At 40.0% G+C, this 18352-nt stretch overlaps 1 protein-coding gene across 3 annotated transcripts; it reads left to right on the forward strand.

The window, feature by feature from the left end:
- Window positions 1-4014: 4014 nt before the first annotated feature.
- On the forward strand, window positions 4015-18210 carry ikbkg (inhibitor of nuclear factor kappa B kinase regulatory subunit gamma). Of its 3 annotated transcripts, XM_017712769.2 has the most exons (15): window positions 4015-4344; window positions 4952-5138; window positions 6289-6572; window positions 6697-6768; window positions 7990-8097; window positions 10930-11118; window positions 11914-11975; window positions 12216-12263; window positions 12429-12531; window positions 12671-12786; window positions 13424-13576; window positions 14568-14649; window positions 14844-14987; window positions 15800-15983; window positions 17543-18210. In XM_017712769.2, exons 2-15 carry the CDS (start codon window positions 4955-4957, stop codon window positions 17668-17670), a joined length of 1857 nt encoding a protein of 618 aa, XP_017568258.1. In that variant the 5' UTR covers window positions 4015-4344; window positions 4952-4954; the 3' UTR covers window positions 17671-18210. The 3 variants fall into 3 exon arrangements, with proteins under 3 accessions (XP_017568258.1, XP_017568259.1, XP_017568260.1); XM_017712770.2 differs by lacking the exon at window positions 12216-12263 and having other exon boundaries at window positions 4016-4344; XM_017712771.2 differs by lacking the exon at window positions 7990-8097 and having other exon boundaries at window positions 4017-4344.
- Window positions 18211-18352: the final 142 nt, after the last annotated feature.

An 18352-nucleotide genomic window follows, 5' to 3' on the forward strand; every position in this document is an offset into this window, starting at 1 on the left:
TGTGAGTGAATATGTCTGTGTGTCTGCCCTGCGATGGACTGGCAACCTGTCCAGGGTGTATCCTGCTTTCTGCCTTTCTGCAGCTTAGAAGATGTGTGTGTGTGGTTCCATATATCATCAAAAAAGGGTTCTTCTGTTGTTACAAGCTTGACATTGTAAAAATAGAAGAACCATTTCTGGTGTTATATAGAAACATTCTCAAAAAGATTCTATATGGAACCATGTACAACACGTTTTTCATCAATCTGGAGAATGATTTCTACATGCATAAAATGGTTCCCCCCGGCCGGGTGACCGGGGTCCTCTCTGTGTGGAGTTTGCATGTTCTCCCCGTGTCTGCGTGGGTTTCCTCCGGGTTCTCCGGTTTCCTCCCACAGTCCAAAGACATGCAATTAGGCCAATTGGAGATGCTGAATTGCCCCTAGGTGTGAATGCGTGAGTGACTGTCTGTGTCTGTCTGTCTGCCCTGCGATGGACTGGCGACCTGTCCAGGGTGTATCCTGCCTTTCGCCCGAAGACTGCTGGGATAGGCTCCAGCACCCCCCCGCGACCCTGACGGAGAAGCGGCTTAGAAAATGGATGGATGGATGGATAAAATGGTTCCATATAGAACTCATGCTTCTAAACAAATAACATTTTCTTTACTAAAAAAAAACACTTGACGAACCCTCTTTTTTAAGACCGATGCTAAATCGCAACCTCTGCTAACAGGGCTTTATTACAGTTTCAGGAATTTCTGACTGGGGCTTTTAAACTGTCTTTGTCTGCCTGGAGAGAAAACACTGTTGACTCAAGCATCTGAAATGCTGTTTTGTGTATAAAGTGTCTTGTGTAAAATCGTCTTTAATGCTGAAAAGGAAAAGACATTTCTGAAGTGGTAAAACAATTACCTCATTATATTATATTGTTAAGTTACATAATTCGAACAATTTATTATATTATTAGGCCATCCATGATGGCAAGGCAAGGCCAGGCATGTTTATTTATAAGGCACCTTTCGAACACTGCTGTCATTCAAAGTGCTTTACAAATGAGAAGATTCAGAGTCAGAGCTGTTTACAAAAAAGTAAAGTGAGCACAAATAGAAAAACACAATTAAAAGCAACATTAAAAACACAATGAAAACATAATTCAAACAATAAATGTAAAAGAGGAAATCATTACATTAAAAATCAAATTAGGAATTAAATTAGGACAGTTAAATAATCAAATTAAAAACTAGAACTAGGAAAAGTGCCGTCACATAGGAAAAAGGGTAGCAGTGTAACAGCTGAAAGCCGCAAGGAATGTTTTGAGTCTGGATTTGAGAGTGTCCAGCGCCGGGGCTCTTCTAATGCTGTCTCATTATGTTTCAAATGACCTAACTAAAGGATAAAACTAAGAGCTCAATTGAGAAAAATATATGTATTTTTTAATATCTAAAAGGGCAGAATGGTGGCGTGGTGGGTAGCCTCGCTAGAAGGGCCTGGGTTCGATTGCCTGGCCGGGTGACCAGGGTCCTTTCTGTGTGGAGTTTGCATGTTCTCTGCGTGGGTTTCCTCTGGGTATTCTGGTTTCCCCCCACAGTCCATGTAGACATGCAGTCAGGCCAATTGGACATGTGTATGTTGTATGTCTGTCTGTCTGCCCTGTGATGGACTGGTGACCTATCCAGGGTGTACCCTGCCTTCTGCCCAATGACAGCTGGGATAGGCTCCAGAAAGCCCCCCCCCTTAAACACTGTAAAAGAGGAAGCTTTTTTGAGGGCTGAACATTTGGTGCATAAATCAAAAGAGTAATTCACCATTCTTCTGCTCTGTTTTTGCCAAATCCTGCCTCAAAACATAATCTAGTTACCTGGTAAACCTTTTACTTTCTGAAAGCGTGCTGCTGATAATGTCTGTAATGTTTGAAAGAGAGTACAGTGTATCATCCTAAAAGGCAACATACCAAGAGGCCAACAAAAAGTACACATTTGTCCAGTGAACTAGTGAATTAGACCACATCCATATCAGGGAACTGAACCTAGCATTCAGGAGGCAACGCAGGTACCCAGTGAAAGCCCCCATGTAACACAACACGGCCAGACTGCAGGCAGATTTCCCAGCAGAGCTGTCTTTCTGCACTGTGCCATGTAAGATGGAAGGTGACAGTGAGTGCCCTCGTCAGTGCTGAAAGCTGCTGCCCTCCAGTGGTCCGGCTGTAGCATAAAAACAAACAGTTGATCTGACTAGAAAATGATGACTCATTTAACGGACCTCTGAGAGTTTCAAGAAGGAACAGACAAGTCATTTCGTCTCCTCATCAGTACTGTGGGTAGGAGGAAAAAGAGCAAATCACCCCACCATACACAGGAAAAAACACACCGCATGCTCCAGGGAGTGGGACCCCACCAGTCTTTGTAGTTTCAGTGATAAAAACCCTTTTCCACTCAGAGTGAGCAGACAAACCATCAAGTGCTACACCACAAACCAACCACACACCAACCCGCGGACCTGAGACATTCCACAGCGAAGGACAACAGTATATAGGTCACCTTGATGAGCCATGTCATAGCACACCAATTTGCAGTCATTAGCTAATGTCTCTTTCAAGACTCAGCTTCTCCAAGAGTTATATGAGTGAGAGGAAAGGTCACTAAGTGCTAAAGGCATGCTGCCACTACACCCACTTCTAGGAAAATGTGTTCTGTGCCCAACTGTGTTAAAGGGGAATTCCATTAATTTTTCAAAATTTCAGCATAATTAACTTGTTAAGATGTAAACAAAGTGATTCAGAGCAGTTTGATAGATAATCTACAGAAACTTACAGATTCAAAATTGTTCACAGTGGTGGTGATATCAACCACAAGTCTGAAAGTCTGAAGACGTTTAATGCCTCTAAAAGTTCCTTCACAGTATGTTATTACATGATATCGCTAGCTCATAATGCCTACAACATGGTTGTACAGTAGTTCTGAGAAGGTTTTAGACTGAGATCAGAGAAGTTAGTTTCCTCTCAGTGACCTCCCCTGGCAACCCCCTCACTTCTATGTTTCTCCTGCTATAGCACATCTGAAGCATATCGTTAGGCAGTTATTATGAACGTTATAAACTGAATCAGGTGTGTTACAGCAGGAGAAAACAAAACTGCTCAAGAGTCATACAGTATCCCAGGTGGTCTCAGAGTCTTGGGGACCCCATGCTATGTTCATTTTTCTCACTTTGTGAAATAAAACCATGTGACGTGATCATTAAAGTTTCAAAGCACACCATTCACCTCACAGCATGGAAACGGAGCAGCAAAAACAGCCCAGTTTTGTATGTATTGTTTTAGTGATGTCACAAAAAAACAATTAATTTACACACACACACACACACACATATATATATAAATCGTTTTTTGTTTATATATATATATATATATATATATATATATATATATATATATATATATATATATATATATATACACCTGTTTAGCCTATAGCGGTTTAGCCCCACCCATTCACACTGATGTTATAAGGAGTGTTTCAGCCGAGATTGCTTCTGAACGAGGCACAACACAAGGCAGCCAATCGGAACTGAGATATATCTTATACCAGGCTTAAAGCAACAGTAACAGAAACAGCCAGTCAAATTCTGGGCTTGCTTGGAAAACATCCATGTAAAAATTGAATATGGTTTTTGGTACATAAACCCACACGAACATCATAAGTGGACCTCAGAGGAAAAATAAGGACGACTTTCTTTATCTAATTAACAAGCTCAGGGGTCAAAAAGCCAGAGGTTCCCAGGACTAACTTTGGGATCCCTTGCAGTATCATACCCATGTTAAAAGCCCATTGAAGCAAATGAAACCCCTTAGACTTGACACCGAGACAAGTTACGGTGGAGGAGGTTGATTTTAGTGAGGAAATGTGGCACATATTGCTGTAAACAATGGTTTTAAAAAGCACACAGTGCTGCAGTAACTTAGTGCAGCTACAGCTAGGCCTAGCTAATGCTGGCCTGCGCTCACTCAGAACCACGTAGCCGTTCGGCCATATCCGGTAACACGGCGCCAGCTGCTGCGCGATTGGCTCTGCGGCGCGAAGCCGACTGTGTGATGAAGTGCGGAAGAAACAAGGGGGGGAATTCCTGAGCAACCTCCTCCTTGTGTAGATGGGTTTGAGAGTTGCCCTTGCGGGTTAACGTGCAGTTTATCCCGATTATTTGTCCTGAGAATGGTGGCGGAGCCGGCGCCGGTGTGTTGACCGCTAGCAGCGGCTTGTTTGCGCTTTCCAGGCGCCTCAGCAAGTCTTCCGGACTCGGCGGCGTTAAGTGGACGTTAGCGCTGCGCTAGCCAAGTCAGAAAGTGCTTTTGGAGACACGCGTCAGTAAGACAGTAAGATGAGGTTATTCTAATGTTATTTTGGTGTTGTGTTGAGTGTTTACGCTGCTACGTTTTTCGGCCTCGTTGCGAACAAAATGCCCTGATTGCGTTTGTTGTTACTTTTCGTCTCGCGCTGTTGACATCGGTTACCTACAGTCTGGCTAACTTGCTAGCAGGTTAGCTGGCTAAGGACTAAAAGCTAAACACGTAGCGTGTGTGAATCTAAATAACAGCATTGGGGGAAAAATGCCTCGTAAGAATAAAAGCAGTGGTAGTTTTGTTTTTGTCGTGCGGGGGGTAAGTTTAGTCCTTAATCCGGTGTTCACGCCGGAAAGGTTGGTGGTAAACAACAAGCTAGCTAATTAAGTGTCAGTGTGAAAAGATGGCCTCAGTATTTACAACACCGAAACGAAAGTTTAAACGAAGCGGTGTTTTTCTGTGACTATTATTAGTTAAGTGCAGTGGTGGTTATTGAGATGCTTCCTTTAAGTGTGAGGCTTAGCTACGTGTACGCTGCTTTGATGAAAATTGGAAAAACTGGATATATTTCTGTTTTTTTAACATGACTACTAACATGAATACTGAATGGTGTTTTTCCCTGTGTGACTTTCTTTTATAGGACATGGTTCAGCCTCAGCCTCACGGAGGCAGTACCTTACAGTGGGAGATGACCGGAGAGGAAGCTGTAGGTGCTGGCAGCCAAGGGTCACTTATGGCCAGTTCACAAGGATCGCTGAGAGTACCACCTGAATTAGTTGGAAACGAGGTGGTCCACAGACTTCTGGCAGATAACCACCAGTTACGAGGTACTGTAATCCGTGCCCTAGTTATGTTGTATATAGGGTTAGACATTATGGTGATACTTATTGTGATCAGTTATACCAGGGTACCTGACAGTATGCTTTTCTGTGCGTCTTGTTTGTATCATAGGCTAATTTAAAAACACTGACCTAACTAATTAAGATTAAGTGACCCTTATTAGTCCCACAAAGGGGAAATTTCACCTCCGCATTTAACCCATCTGGGCAGTGAAACACCAAATACACACTAGGGGGCAGTGAGCACACTTGCCTGGAGCGGTGGGCAGCCCTATCCACAGCGCCCGGGGAGCAATTGGGGGTTAGGTGTCTTGCTCAAGGACACCTCAGTCATGTACCCTTAGCGCCGGGGATTGAACCGGCAACCTTCCAGTCACAGGGCCAGTTCCCTAACGTCCAGCCCACGACTGCCCCGTAACTACGTGTTTCTTTTATCGAACAAGTTATACAAGAGGTTTCAGTCATCTAACAGCACTGAGACAGCATTGGTTTGTGTTGAGTGATGCCGAAAAACTTGTTCATGCATTTATTAGATCACAGGGTTGATTACTGTAATGCTCTTCTTATGGACTACCTAATAGAACAATACATCTCTTACAGCTCGTACAAAATGCAGCAGCACAGATCCTAACAGAAAGAGAGATAATATCACTTCCATTTGAAAGCAAATCATTGGCTACCTGTATTGTTTAGAGTACATTTCAAAGTTCTGCTTCTAGTTTTTAAGGCTCAAAATGACCTAGCACCTGCTTAATTAAAACAATGCCTCATGGTATTTATTTCCTATAATTAATTTTGCTATTTGTCATTTTTGAGTTTAAATTAGTACTCATAATTTCTTATAATACTGTTAAGCTATATTCACCTATCTGTGAAGCACTTTGAGCTGCCACCAGAATTAAAGTGCTATATAAATAAAGATGATTATTATAATAATAACAATATTATTATTATTATTATTATTACATGTTTAATAAAAAAAAGAGCATAACTGAAATGACCCGAATGGAATAAGTGCAGTACAGTATCTGAAACGTTGAATAAGTTATCAAACCTGAATAAAACTAAGCCCTGTTGTCATATTGTCCTGCCCTAGTTGGGGTTTCCTGACTTCTGTGTGTTTCTGACTCTTCTACAGAGGCGCTGAAACGGAGCAACGATGCCCTAAAGGACAGGTGTGAGGAGATGGAAGGATGGCAGCGAAGATCTAGGGAGGAGAGGGAATTTCTAAGCTGTAAGTTTCGTGAGGCTCGGGCTTTAGTGGAGCGACTGGCTCAGGAGAATCAGAGTTTGCTGGGCAAACTCAACCACAGCGCCAACCACTCAGCAACTCAAAGCCCTGGCAGCTTCTCTGAGACTGGAAGTCAAAAGAACTTGGAGAACCCTAATGCAGAAAGTAATGGACTAGTTGATTCTCCTGAGGTAGGTTTACAGTGACAGTCTCAAAAAGCCTTCTTTTATTAGTTTTTTTAGAAGATAAGCATTCGGTGAGCCGTGTGACCAAAATTTCTGTACTTAAATCCTTTTTTTCCCTCTTGCTCTCCAGGCCTTAGAAGAAGCTAACCAGAAGCATGGTGTGGAGGAAGACACTGTTAGGCAGGCAATGCATCGAAGCTTGGTAGAGAACACAATTTCTTTTGTACACTATGAGGCAGTGGTTTAGCTAAAAGTTCATTTTTATTGGGAGCCTGAATACAGCTTCAGGAGGACAGCTGGTATTTGTTATATCTCAGACGCATCACTATAGTGAGGATCACTCTGGATTTGACATTGTCATTGTCACATTGCGAGTGACCCAAAAGACCAGTGCATAAAGACTGAGACACATCTGGAAAAAGTCTGATTTGGAATAATAATTACAACCACATCTAAATGTGGTTTAGAACCAATTTGCAAAAATCAGACTTATATTTTAATTTTTTGCTGTTCAGGATCAATCTGGATATAAAATCAGTCTGGATATGCCAGAAATTGGCTTGGGGCTGACAGTCTGAACATAGCCTTTTTCAAAAGCTTCTTTTTTGAATTTTTGTATCGAATGTACAGCAGTTGAGGCACCAGGTTGTAGCTACGGTATCATTTAAAGTGGGAAAGAAAATTCAAGTAAGAAGCTGATGAATAAGAAGCCAACTTCAGCCTTGAATACTATGGTGGGTAAATGTTAATTAACCAGTCCACCTGTTACAGCAATAGGGTAGATGTTCACATTAAATGTTTGACATTGTGATTTTCATATCTCTTTTTCAAATTATTGGAATTGTGAAAAAAATATATATATTCTTTGCAGCGATCAAGTACTGCTATGCACTAGCTAAATAAGTAGCCTATAGGAACTAGATTAAATGGAACAAATACCCAAATAGTGACTTCATTATGTGAGTCTGGCACCTGAACCAATAAACTTGAGTACTTGAGTACCTCTAGACATCCCTAATAGCAATAGGTACAGCTCAACTAAGTTCTCACCATCAGGAGAAACAGTGGTTCAAGCTTATGCTGTGGTTGCATGTTTGAAAAAAGCACCTCTATTGGGGGTGGCCTTTTGGTGTGACCTTGTAAAAACTGGCATGGTGGTACCGTCCACTGAGAGTTTGTCATAGTCAAAAGGTTTTTGTGTCTCTTATATTTATTTAAGGTGGAAAAAGGCACAAGGACACAAGAACTCAGCATCTTTGGCTATGTCGACTTTAGATTTTGTAATATTTTCAGTGGCAGCCGGGAATTTTTTTTTTTTTTTAATGAACAGAGGTCTAAGGGGCTACACCCCCTGTAGCTACAGCCCTGCTAAGAAGTCTATATGTTGTTTTCAATATCCATGCATATGTGTTTGTGTGTCTAGGTATCTAGTGAGAATAGCCCCGTCAGTAGTTTCTCTCCCAGTTTGTGTGACAGCCTGCCCTGCGCTGAAGGGTTGTGCTGGGTGGAGGGCGAGGGCAGGGCCTGTCAGGTGAGCCCTTCACCACCTCCCCCAACCTCTTTATCCTGGTCATCTGCTTCTGTCACTCCAGAAAAGTTGCTGACTTCCCTGCTGAATCACTCATGCTAATTTCCTTTAAGCTGCTCCCTTTTCCTCCTTTTACTCTGGGAGTAAAGGTGTCTATGCAGTATTTAATTTCCTCTCCGGTAAAGCCAGTGTCCTGCAGAGCTAGTTCCAGTCTTAATCTTAGATAAATGTTCCAGTGGTTTTTAACCTAATTTGTCTATAAAAGAAGCCACTGGGCAGTTGCTGTGTTCCATTTGTGAATGTTTATATGACACCTGTAGTTTTGTCCAACACTGTTTAATCCTGTAGTGAAAAAACATGTAAAGCTGCAAATTGTCCACATGTGGTGTAGTTTTACAGGATATCAGGAAAGCTTATGGAAAACAAAAGAAAAGAAACGGCTTGTTTATTCTGTAGTTCCATTGTTTGAAACTTGGGGGGTGGGTGGGGGGGGGGCATTAGAAATAAAAAGAGCTTTTTGTAGGCAAATGTCTTTCATGCCCGTTGTTAGCATGATATAGTCTTGTATTTTGAATGTTTCTTTAGCAGGATAGCATCCTGTAACTACCCAGTGGCTTTTATTATAAGAGAGTTTTGCATCTGCATGTTCTCTGTTCTTGGAAGCATGTGGAGAAATACCAGAATTATCCATGGTAATCAATAACATTATCCATGGTAATGTAACGTGTACAGCTTGAAAAGTGCTGAATTGATTCTTTAACAAACTAGCTTCAGTGTTCAGGCGTCCTTGAAGATGTTGATTAGCTGGATCATTTATGTCAGACTAGGGTTGGAACTAAACACTGCATGGAGTAGATCTCCAGGAGTGCGGCCGGATACTAGGGGTGGGCAGTAGATCAGATTTATACCACAGTTCTTCCACTGTTATAATATCATCACAATACCCAAAAATAATAGACCCCTTTACCTTTTTTCCGATGACATTTCACTGGAGGCTGTTTGAATTGACCCATTTCTCCTGTTGAATAACAGCTGACACACGTTTTGTTCAGAGTGCTCTACTCGGTGTTTTTCCCAAGACCAAAGTCATTATTCAGACTGAAACCTGATGCTGTGGTGGTTTTCCTAAAATGTACTGCGTACTCTAGAGGTAGCTTTTTGTACAGCTATGATGTCTGCCTGCAGCACAGAGTGTGTTTAAGGACGTTTCTAGAACAGTCTCATCTAGGTTGGGTGCAATAAATGTGGTTTTAATGTAGAATAGCACATCACCCAGTCTTTAAAAGTTCTGTTATGTTTATGTGTAAGAGCAGCTCTCTTGCTATGGTTTGCACAAAACAGATCGAGAAACGGACAATATTTTTTTAACTGGCATAAAATACGTTTTTACCCTATTGGTGGATTTTACCACAGTATTACACTCGATTAACCGTCTTAGGCCTAATTTTACTGTTTGCTGTATCTAACAAAGGTAGATCACTGTTACACTTCTGCTAAATTTGCCGCTTATTGGATGAGCTGATGTCCTTTTTTATCTTGCTCGGCTCTTACATTATATTTGTTTTTTCCAAAAAAGGACAACAAAAGCCTGAAAAAGAAATAATCACAAACTAACAGTTTATGCCAGCACTACCAAAAAGTGCCAAGACAACAGACCCGCTTTGTGCCTCCAAGCTGATTGCTACACATGGTTGATATAAAAGGTTACACGGATTAAAATTGGAGCAAATTGCAGGTCACAAGTTACTGCTTGTGGTGCAAAATGGTTATTGGTTTAATGTCTTTATTTTTGGTTTACTATTTTTTTCAGTGCATCATTGTATCCATGATACAGCCAATTCCATATGAATCAATCAGTTAACATTTATTTAGACTCTGAAGTACATTGAGGGTGACCCTGATTTACACTGTAGCTGAGGAAGTTAAACGGGCTTTGACAAAAACACTAAAATGAAATTTATCAACTAAAACAAATAAAAATCAGCAAGACAAAATGAACTAGGAGATTTATAAAGAAGTAAAAACAAAAGCTCAAATAAGAAAAAATGCATAAAATAGCAATAAAAATCAAAAAAGGGGAAAAGGGAAAATTTTTTTTTAGAAATAATTCAATAAAATAGTCAAATTGGACAGGCAAAGAACTAATAACAAAGAAAAGTTGCAGTAAAATGGTAGCAGAAAGGAACTAAATCCAGTAAAACAGTTGCAGGCTGAGTGGAGGTGATTAGTGATGATAAGTTTAAAGTGGTGCACTGAAGCTAAAAGAGGATTTTCCCATTCATCTGCGATGCGTCTACCAGTTCAATAGGTTATCTGGTCATTGGAGTGTGCAGTGAGGAGTTCCGTAAGGGTCACAAGGCTGCTGGTGAACACATGACTATAGATTACATCACCGTAGTCTAGGATGGATAGTATAAAACAAGGTCATACCTCTATTCACTTTTATACTGAAATACCTCCCACCCCTAGCGAACCCTTGGATTTTTATTTATTTATTTATTTTGGTCTGTGCCGTCTCCCTCTTTCCCTTGTCTTTGTTATTCACTTAATCAATCAACTGGGTGGGTCTCTACGCCAGAAACCTGGTCATCAGGGCTCTGAGGCACTTTGAGTTCATGATGCTAATTCCTCACGCAAGCTTGGTAAATGGCACAGTGTAATGCATGTCACCTTTAACTTAAGCCTGACTGCTTATTGTGGATGTAATGGATACTCACTCACGAACAGAGAGTAAAGCACATTTGTTCTTAGGTGTTGAAAACATTGTGCTTTTTTGCATGTGGCTTTGTTTTTTGTTTTGTTTTTTCTAACTCCATGCGTCTTTGTGTTCTGTAGCCTAGTGAAGGTTCTAATGAGTTCCTAAAGCTGCTGAAAAGTCATAAGGAGAAGTTGGAGGAAGGAATGAGAGAGCTGAGAAGGAGGAATGAAGAACTAGAAAAGGAAAAAATGGAGAGCGAAAAGGAGAAAAAGAGCCTTCTGGCTACTGTGGATCAGCTCCGTGTCAAAAGGAGTCAGCTCATGCAGGTGACTGACTTATTTCATACATTCTGTGAAAGTGGCATCAAAACAATTTAATGTGACTTGTACATAAAGCAGAAAAACCCATAGATAGGTTAACAGTGAAGACCTGTGCATAAATCAATGAGCAGCAAACAGACAAAAGCAATAGTAAAGTTAACCAAAGTCCTTCTCCCCCCGGATTAATATGTAATGTGGCTGTATGAGCGTAAGAGGCCACAATTGCAGGGGGTTTGGAAAATGTCAATGATGAATTATTGAAATTAATAGACATATTATAATGAAGCTTTTGTCCACATATGTGTCATCACTGCCCAAAGAAAAACAAGTAAAGGGAAAAGGAAAAAGTTTGTATTTTAAGGAATTTTGGAGCATTTCTGTTGGTCTAATCATCATGAAATTGCTCAAATGATGCAGAAAATCAAAAATCGCAAAAATGGACATACATGTTTTTCCCTGGACAGCAACGTTATATATTTGTAAGAAAATGGAAAAACTTGCCCTTACTTTTGGGTCAAATTTGAACAAAGAATCCAAGTTCAGTTAATTGTGATTAACTACACCAGATAACATAATTAATTACAATTAATTATTTTCATTATTTGACAGTTAATTATTTAGTTAGTTAATTCCAGTGTAATTGCAATTTGGTATTTTTTCTATTTCATACAGTCCCACTCCTCAATGAATAGGATAAATGGCTGTACTGTATTTAGAGTATGTAGACTCCAGCTTAATCAGCCTTGTCTCAAAGCTGTAAGGTTTGGGGACTTGCTTCTTAAAACTTTTCTTTTTTGGCAGAGTGATGTTGTAACAGTGGAGACGGTTCCCAACACGAATGCCATGACAGTTTCCCCAGAAAGGTACTGTCCCGATTATGCCCTTCTTCCTTTTAGCATGGCAAGGCAGCGAAGTCTTACTGTAGTAATTCTGTACTAACTGTAGTACTTGCTATAATAACTCTCTATTCTAGGACTGCATGTGAGAGTTCTGCATTTTTAACAGCTTGCTTTGCTCTGGTTTACTTTAAATGATCTGGGCTCTTTATTGTTGTCTGTCACTAATTTAAGTTCATCTTAAATTCTTGCCTCGTGTCTGCTTAGCTCACACCTGGCTAAACTAACAGAGCAGCTTCAGGCTACGCAAGGCAGGTGAGGGGCGCCGTGTTTCAATGTGTGTAGGCATGTACAGAACCAACACCCCCTCCCTTCGAGTCACCAGTGGTCCCTTCACAGCATGGATTTTACTATTTAAATCAGGAAGATTGACTTGGCAGGTCTTACTGATGCATGTTCCCTGCATGTTCTATGGTGTAGATACAGAGAGCTTCAAGAAAAACTGAATGTCCTAGAGCACAACTCGATTCAGAGGGACAGAATTGAGGCTGTACTCAAGCAGAAGGAGAAGGATTGTGTTCAGGTAAGGAAACACACAAACAGCTTCTTTGTCATTTGTACTTCTTTTCCTATACACTTTCATTAGTGATTGCTGTTGTTCTGCATGTATAACAGCAGTGCTGATGCTTTTTGGAGTAATATTTTTCTTCCCTTTTTTGCAGCTGACTAAGGACATTGACGCACTGAGGGCTCAGGTCACGTCTCTTCTTGGGGAACTGCAAGAGCGCCAGACCTGTCTTGATAAGTGTGAAGAAGAGAGAAGACGTTTAGAGGAGAAGTAAGCATGTTTCCAATTTGTGTCGTCACAGTAGGAAGAATCATATCAAAACTCTTTTTTTTTTTCTTTCTTTTTTCTTTTGAAAAGACTTTTACATTGTATGGACTTTTGTGAAAAAACAACAAATACTTATATTACAATCTTATTACTTTACATTTCCCTTCAGAAATTCCAAACTTTCCTTCCTTTTTTAAAATAAAAGATGATGGGATGTAAACATTTGATGTTTCAAATTGTGTAATATGAACACGAAGCTGCAAACAGCATGTTTTGAGTTTGTTATTTGTGATCCTAATATCATACTATGTATCCTACTTAGAATTAAGTAGCTATTAATATAAATAATAAAAAAAATTAATTAAAAATAATTAATATAAATAATAAAAATATTAATAAAAGTGAGTGCAGTGTATCTTAACATTTATAAAACCAACTAATTTACATATATCCACCTATTCAGCCTATTCATTCTTAGTCCTCCCATTCATGTTGATGTTTTAACTAGTATATCAGTCTGCACTTCATTTTGATTGACAGGTAGGTCAGAAAATGGTTGTATAGAAATGAATGATTACTTTTTTGCTGCCTTTTTAAATGGCAATTACAGTATGTTGATTGTGCTGGTCTGTTTCTTCAGGCTGCGCAATAAGACGGAGAGCCTGCAGAACATGGAGCGGGATATGGAGCAGCAGAAGAAGCAGCACTTCGTCACCATGGACAAGCTCCTGCTACAGACACAGAACTTGGAGGCAGCGCTGAAGAACGAGCGGAACGTTATCGTGGAGGAGAGGTGATGCCATAGTTGGCCTGGAGCCATTCCACCAAGCTCAGACCTCATTAGCTCCTCATCTCATGATGAGCTATCAGTGCATGCTGACCAGCATCAGCTAATGTCTAAAAATATTGTGTAGTCTGTTCTTGGCATAAGTAGCAATTACTGAAAATATGTGTGGTCTGAAACAACAAATATACATAAAGGTAGTTATATAGACACGTACCAAGAAACATGATCTTTTTAACCAATAGAGCTTTACATCTGTTTAATATTGATAAATTACAGCAGCCTTCTTCAAATAGATAACTGATATAAGTTCACACATATAAGAACCAGAAACTAGCCATTATGTGCATCATCTAGCAGTAACAGGCTTATACTCATATCCACAATTCACAAATCTCAACTTGTAACTCAAAAGGTAGGAAAAAAGACTTACTTTCTGTTACAAATGGACACAAGGAGATGAAAGAGCCACTAACTAAAACTTTTTTTCAGTCACTTTAGTAGAATGATCATGCAATCAGTTGCTCACATCTGTCCAGAGCCCCCTGAGCCTTATTGCTCTCTAATTGGCTGAGTGTGCTTGAATAGGCAGTAATATAACCTTAAAGGGATGTTACGGTCTGCTCTCTTGTACAGACCTCAGGTCAAACAATTATGTATTTGTATTTAACGGGTATTTCATAATTTTCATCTGTATATGATGCATATAGTCAATCCAGCCGTTTTTACTACACTACAAGAAGTGTTGGGGCAAAATGGCCTCTGTCATTTTGTTGCAAAATAAAAGAAGAAATCACTTGAAATCACAGAACTTTGAATGTAGAGGGCTCAGTGGCAAGTGCAAAGTCAAAGGAGACTACAGAAGGCATCATGAATGTATTAGTCGATTAACAGTGCATAGATTAATCAGATGATAATTGCAGCCCTTCTCTGAACAAAAATGCTTCTGCATTCTATTAATTTTTTTTGTTTTTGTTTCTCCTGTTTTCCTCTCTCCCAGGAGGAAGCTAGCCCAGCTTCAGCATGCATACACCTGTCTGTTTCAGGATTATGACAACAAGCTGAAAGAGCCTAAACACAGGGTGTGTAGATTTATTATTTCTTTTCTTGGTAAAATGGCCAGTTCCCTCATTCCATGAAGCACTAATGTAACTCTAAATAATTTGTGGTTGGAGAGATTACGGGAACAGGTCAGTTGAAATGCTCTGAGTGCCGGTTATCGGAATGAAGTGAGTCATGTTTCTTTGTGTGTACGTACGTTTTGTTTCTCTGGCAGGATGGAGAAACAGAGACTCTTACTAGCAGACTGGAGGATGCTGAGAAAGCACTGGCCTTGAAACAGGCACATATTGACAAACTCAAGGAGGAACTAGAGCAACAGAGGTCCTTACAAGAGACTGTTCAAGTGCTTACAGCGCAGGTCAGCACCCCAATAGGCATTTTTGTATGTTGTTAAAGAATGAGACCAACAGAGACTGACATCTCTTTGAAAAACATAAGATCCTCTGTACCTGGCAAAAAGCTTCTTCATGAGACCAAAAGAAGTTGTTTGGTATGGTCTCCCTAAAGTGCTGCAGTCACACTGTCACCTTACTATTTTCTTGGCCGGGATGGACACACATCGCAGAAAGTGGACAGTCCTGATTTGATGTATTTTTGGAGAGAATGTATAGCTTTTTGAGCAGCTAACGGGAGCAAATTAATACAATTTTTTGACAAGTGACTGTTTCTTGAGGAGCAGTTCCTCAGTTTAGTTTTTCCAAGAAGATAAAACGGCACTACCCCTAGTTTTATTAGGGGTATTACAAGGCATGCAGATTTACAGGGTTACACTTAGATGAACACTGTGCCTAGCAAAAATAAGCACTACCAGAGGTAAATTCTCTTGTGTTCCTTTCCATTTCAAGTGAGTTGCTTTTTCCTTCAGTCAAGTTTTACTTGCGATTCAGTGTGATGGTGGCTTTAGACACTCAGTGTGTAATACTCAAAATATATATTGTTTATTTAGAGTTATGGTGGTAAGTGAACTAAAATTATTCTGCCATCATGGTCTGAGGCCAGATATGCTGGGCAAAACAGCAAAATACTACCTACTAGACCTTAATCTAATTCATTTTAGTAATATAGAACCTTCATTCAGTTTTCCATACACAAAAATAGTGACCTTTTTATTGGGACGTGAATGAGGTGGTCCACAGTACATTTATTTATTCACACTTGTTCTCTTTTCAGGCGGAAATCTACAAGTTGGACTTCCAAGCTGAGAGAGAGGCACGAGAGAAGCTCAACCAAAAGAAAGAAGAGCTTCAGGAAAAGCTGAATCGGGCACTGGCTGAAATCAATCTACTCAAACAGGAGAACATGCAGCAGAGACACAAGGACGACTACAGACCTCTTCCACACATGCCACCTCCTGGTATACACCGTCTGCTCTCTCCACACAGCCCAGATTTGCTTGTAATAAGATTGAACAACACAGACAAAGTACCGTTTCACTACACATTGCTATTGCAAGACACCTTGTTATATTCAAAACCTTTTGCCATTAGCTTAGACAAAAATATAAAATCACAATACTTGGACATTTTCATTATACACAATAAGTATCACCATCTTATTTTTTGTGTTTTGATCAATTGGACCAGACAAAAGACACACATTTCAAAATGTACTGTCAAAAACTACGAATGCCATGATTTTATTTCAGCGTTTCCTATACTTCACTGTAGAGATGGAAGGATCGAATGGCTATATGTATTGGTATCAGCCGGTTTCACCCCAAATATACAATCAGCTGATATTTCTCTAACTTCCATTCTTGAGGGCTGATCAGTGGCACAAACACATATTCGCTCAGATACCAGAAAATAACTGCTGCACCTTTTAAGATGGAATGGAAAAAATTTAACAAGAAGTCTGTGTCTAGGAAACAGACTCACCTTAACTGTTTCAATAATGAAAAACAGTTTTTGAAGTATGTTACATATTTGGCTCCTATTTCACTGTAAACTCGCTGTGTGATCCTTTAGAGCTGTAATTAATGTGGTTTGCCCTCAAAGCTTTGAGGATTTGTTTCTGTTAGCACGTTAGCATCCAAGTGCTAATCTTGGCTTAGTTTACACTGCACTGGCTTCATGACATACAGCTTTGGCAAAGACTGAAAATAAAATGATCCTCAGCGCTTTTAGCATTTTCAGTACATTTAAAGTTAAGGAGAGGGACTACTATGTCCTGTTAGCTGCGCCGGTTGATGGTTACGCTAGTGTGAGTCACCAGAATGTTACTGTCGCACTATTTAAAGTGTTGCGGAGTGTTGCGGAGTGTTGCGGAGTGTTGCGGAGTGTTGGGGAGTGTTGGGGAGTGTTGGGGAGTGTTGGGGAGTGTTGGGGAGTGTTGGGGAGTGTTGCTCTCTTAAATGTGACGTCCAGCCCCGGCCTCGGCTGCTATTAACTATAAGCTGATTGTATTGAAAGGCAATTGGTGAATTATGCTCTCTTTATAATAAAAAAAATGTCTTTAAGTAACAATGACATCCGCAATAAGCTCTGTATATGGTGAAACTCACAACCAATATTATTAGTCATAATAAAATGACTCTTATCTGAAATACACATAGAAACATTTGACTGTTAGCTGTTGATCATAATGCTTACAGAACACAATTAATCCTTTTGTGATTGGTCAGATTTTGCAACTCTATCACAATATCCTTATTGCCAGAGCCAATAGTGATAATTAACAGTTTACTATTAATAGTTTACTAATTAACAGTTTACTACTATGTTATCCATGCTGGGAATCAAAGTGTGTGTGCATGCAGTTTTCTGTGCTTAATAATCTATTCATCTTTTATAATCTATTTAAGCTTTGATTGTTCTGTTTTTGTTTTTTTTTCCTCACAACCCAATTTTAAGCTCACGCTTTCTATTTTCTGGACTCTAACTCTTTTCTCTCACTTGGCAACACCGTTTCTAGGGCCAGCGATGCCTCCTCCGAACCGGAATCCCCCTGATGTGCAGCCAGATTACCGTTGCCCGAAGTGTCAGTACCGTGCTCCAGACATGGATACACTGCAGATTCACGTAATGGACTGTATCCAGTGAGAGTGGCTCAGAAAAGCAGTGTCAGGAGTGCAGTTAGGGGGTGGTATGCAATCACAGTAACTTTCTTTTACTCAAACAATCAAAAGAAAAACAAGTGAACTAACAACAAAATGCACACAAGAACAAGAGTGAGTGAAGAGCTCCACGTGACCTCTGAACTTTGCAACGGTGGTCTTGACAAAGAAAACCGATATCATATTGAATGGACGTTTAATTTTTTGGCAAATGGAACAGTCCAGTGTTCAGTTTAACATATATTAGTTTCATGTTAGAAAAGATGTTCTTTACTGCCTCTCTGTGACAGCATAAGTACTGCACGTGTGAATGTGTGTTTCTGCTGTACAGCATACGTCTATCAGTGACAATGTTCCCTTTATAAATGTGCTATTTGTCTCTGGATGTATGGGTTCTTTTAGGATTCATGCCTGTCCGTGTTAATATTGTCTATTATCTTGCCTGAATGTATTAACAAAAAAAGCTTTGTACAGACTATTGTTATGGAGAGATTTAATGAATTAAAGGATAACATATATATGGAAATCGGCCAAGAGCTCATTTTAAGAGTAACCAGGCTTTACCTGACACAATGAATCAAATAACACGGAGTTGGTTTCGTGGATTAAGCCTAGCCCTTCTGTATCTCCCTCGCAGTGGAGAATCTCCGTTCAGAATGCTGTACAAT

Source organism: Pygocentrus nattereri, chromosome 9 (genome assembly GCF_015220715.1).
Source record: "Pygocentrus nattereri isolate fPygNat1 chromosome 9, fPygNat1.pri, whole genome shotgun sequence".
NCBI lineage: Eukaryota > Metazoa > Chordata > Actinopteri > Characiformes > Serrasalmidae > Pygocentrus > Pygocentrus nattereri.

Bases quoted from the DNA above. Each gene is read 5' to 3' on its own strand.
- ikbkg (XM_017712769.2), top strand. From the start codon at position 4,955: ATGGTTCAGCCTCAGCCTCACGGAGGCAGTACCTTACAGTGGGAGATG. The intron at 8,098-10,929 runs GTGAGCCCTTCA...TGTGTTCTGTAG, and splicing joins GCGAGGGCAGGGCCTGTCAG to CCTAGTGAAGGTTCTAATGA. The intron at 14,650-14,843 runs GTGTGTAGATTT...TTTCTCTGGCAG, and splicing joins TGAAAGAGCCTAAACACAGG to GATGGAGAAACAGAGACTCT.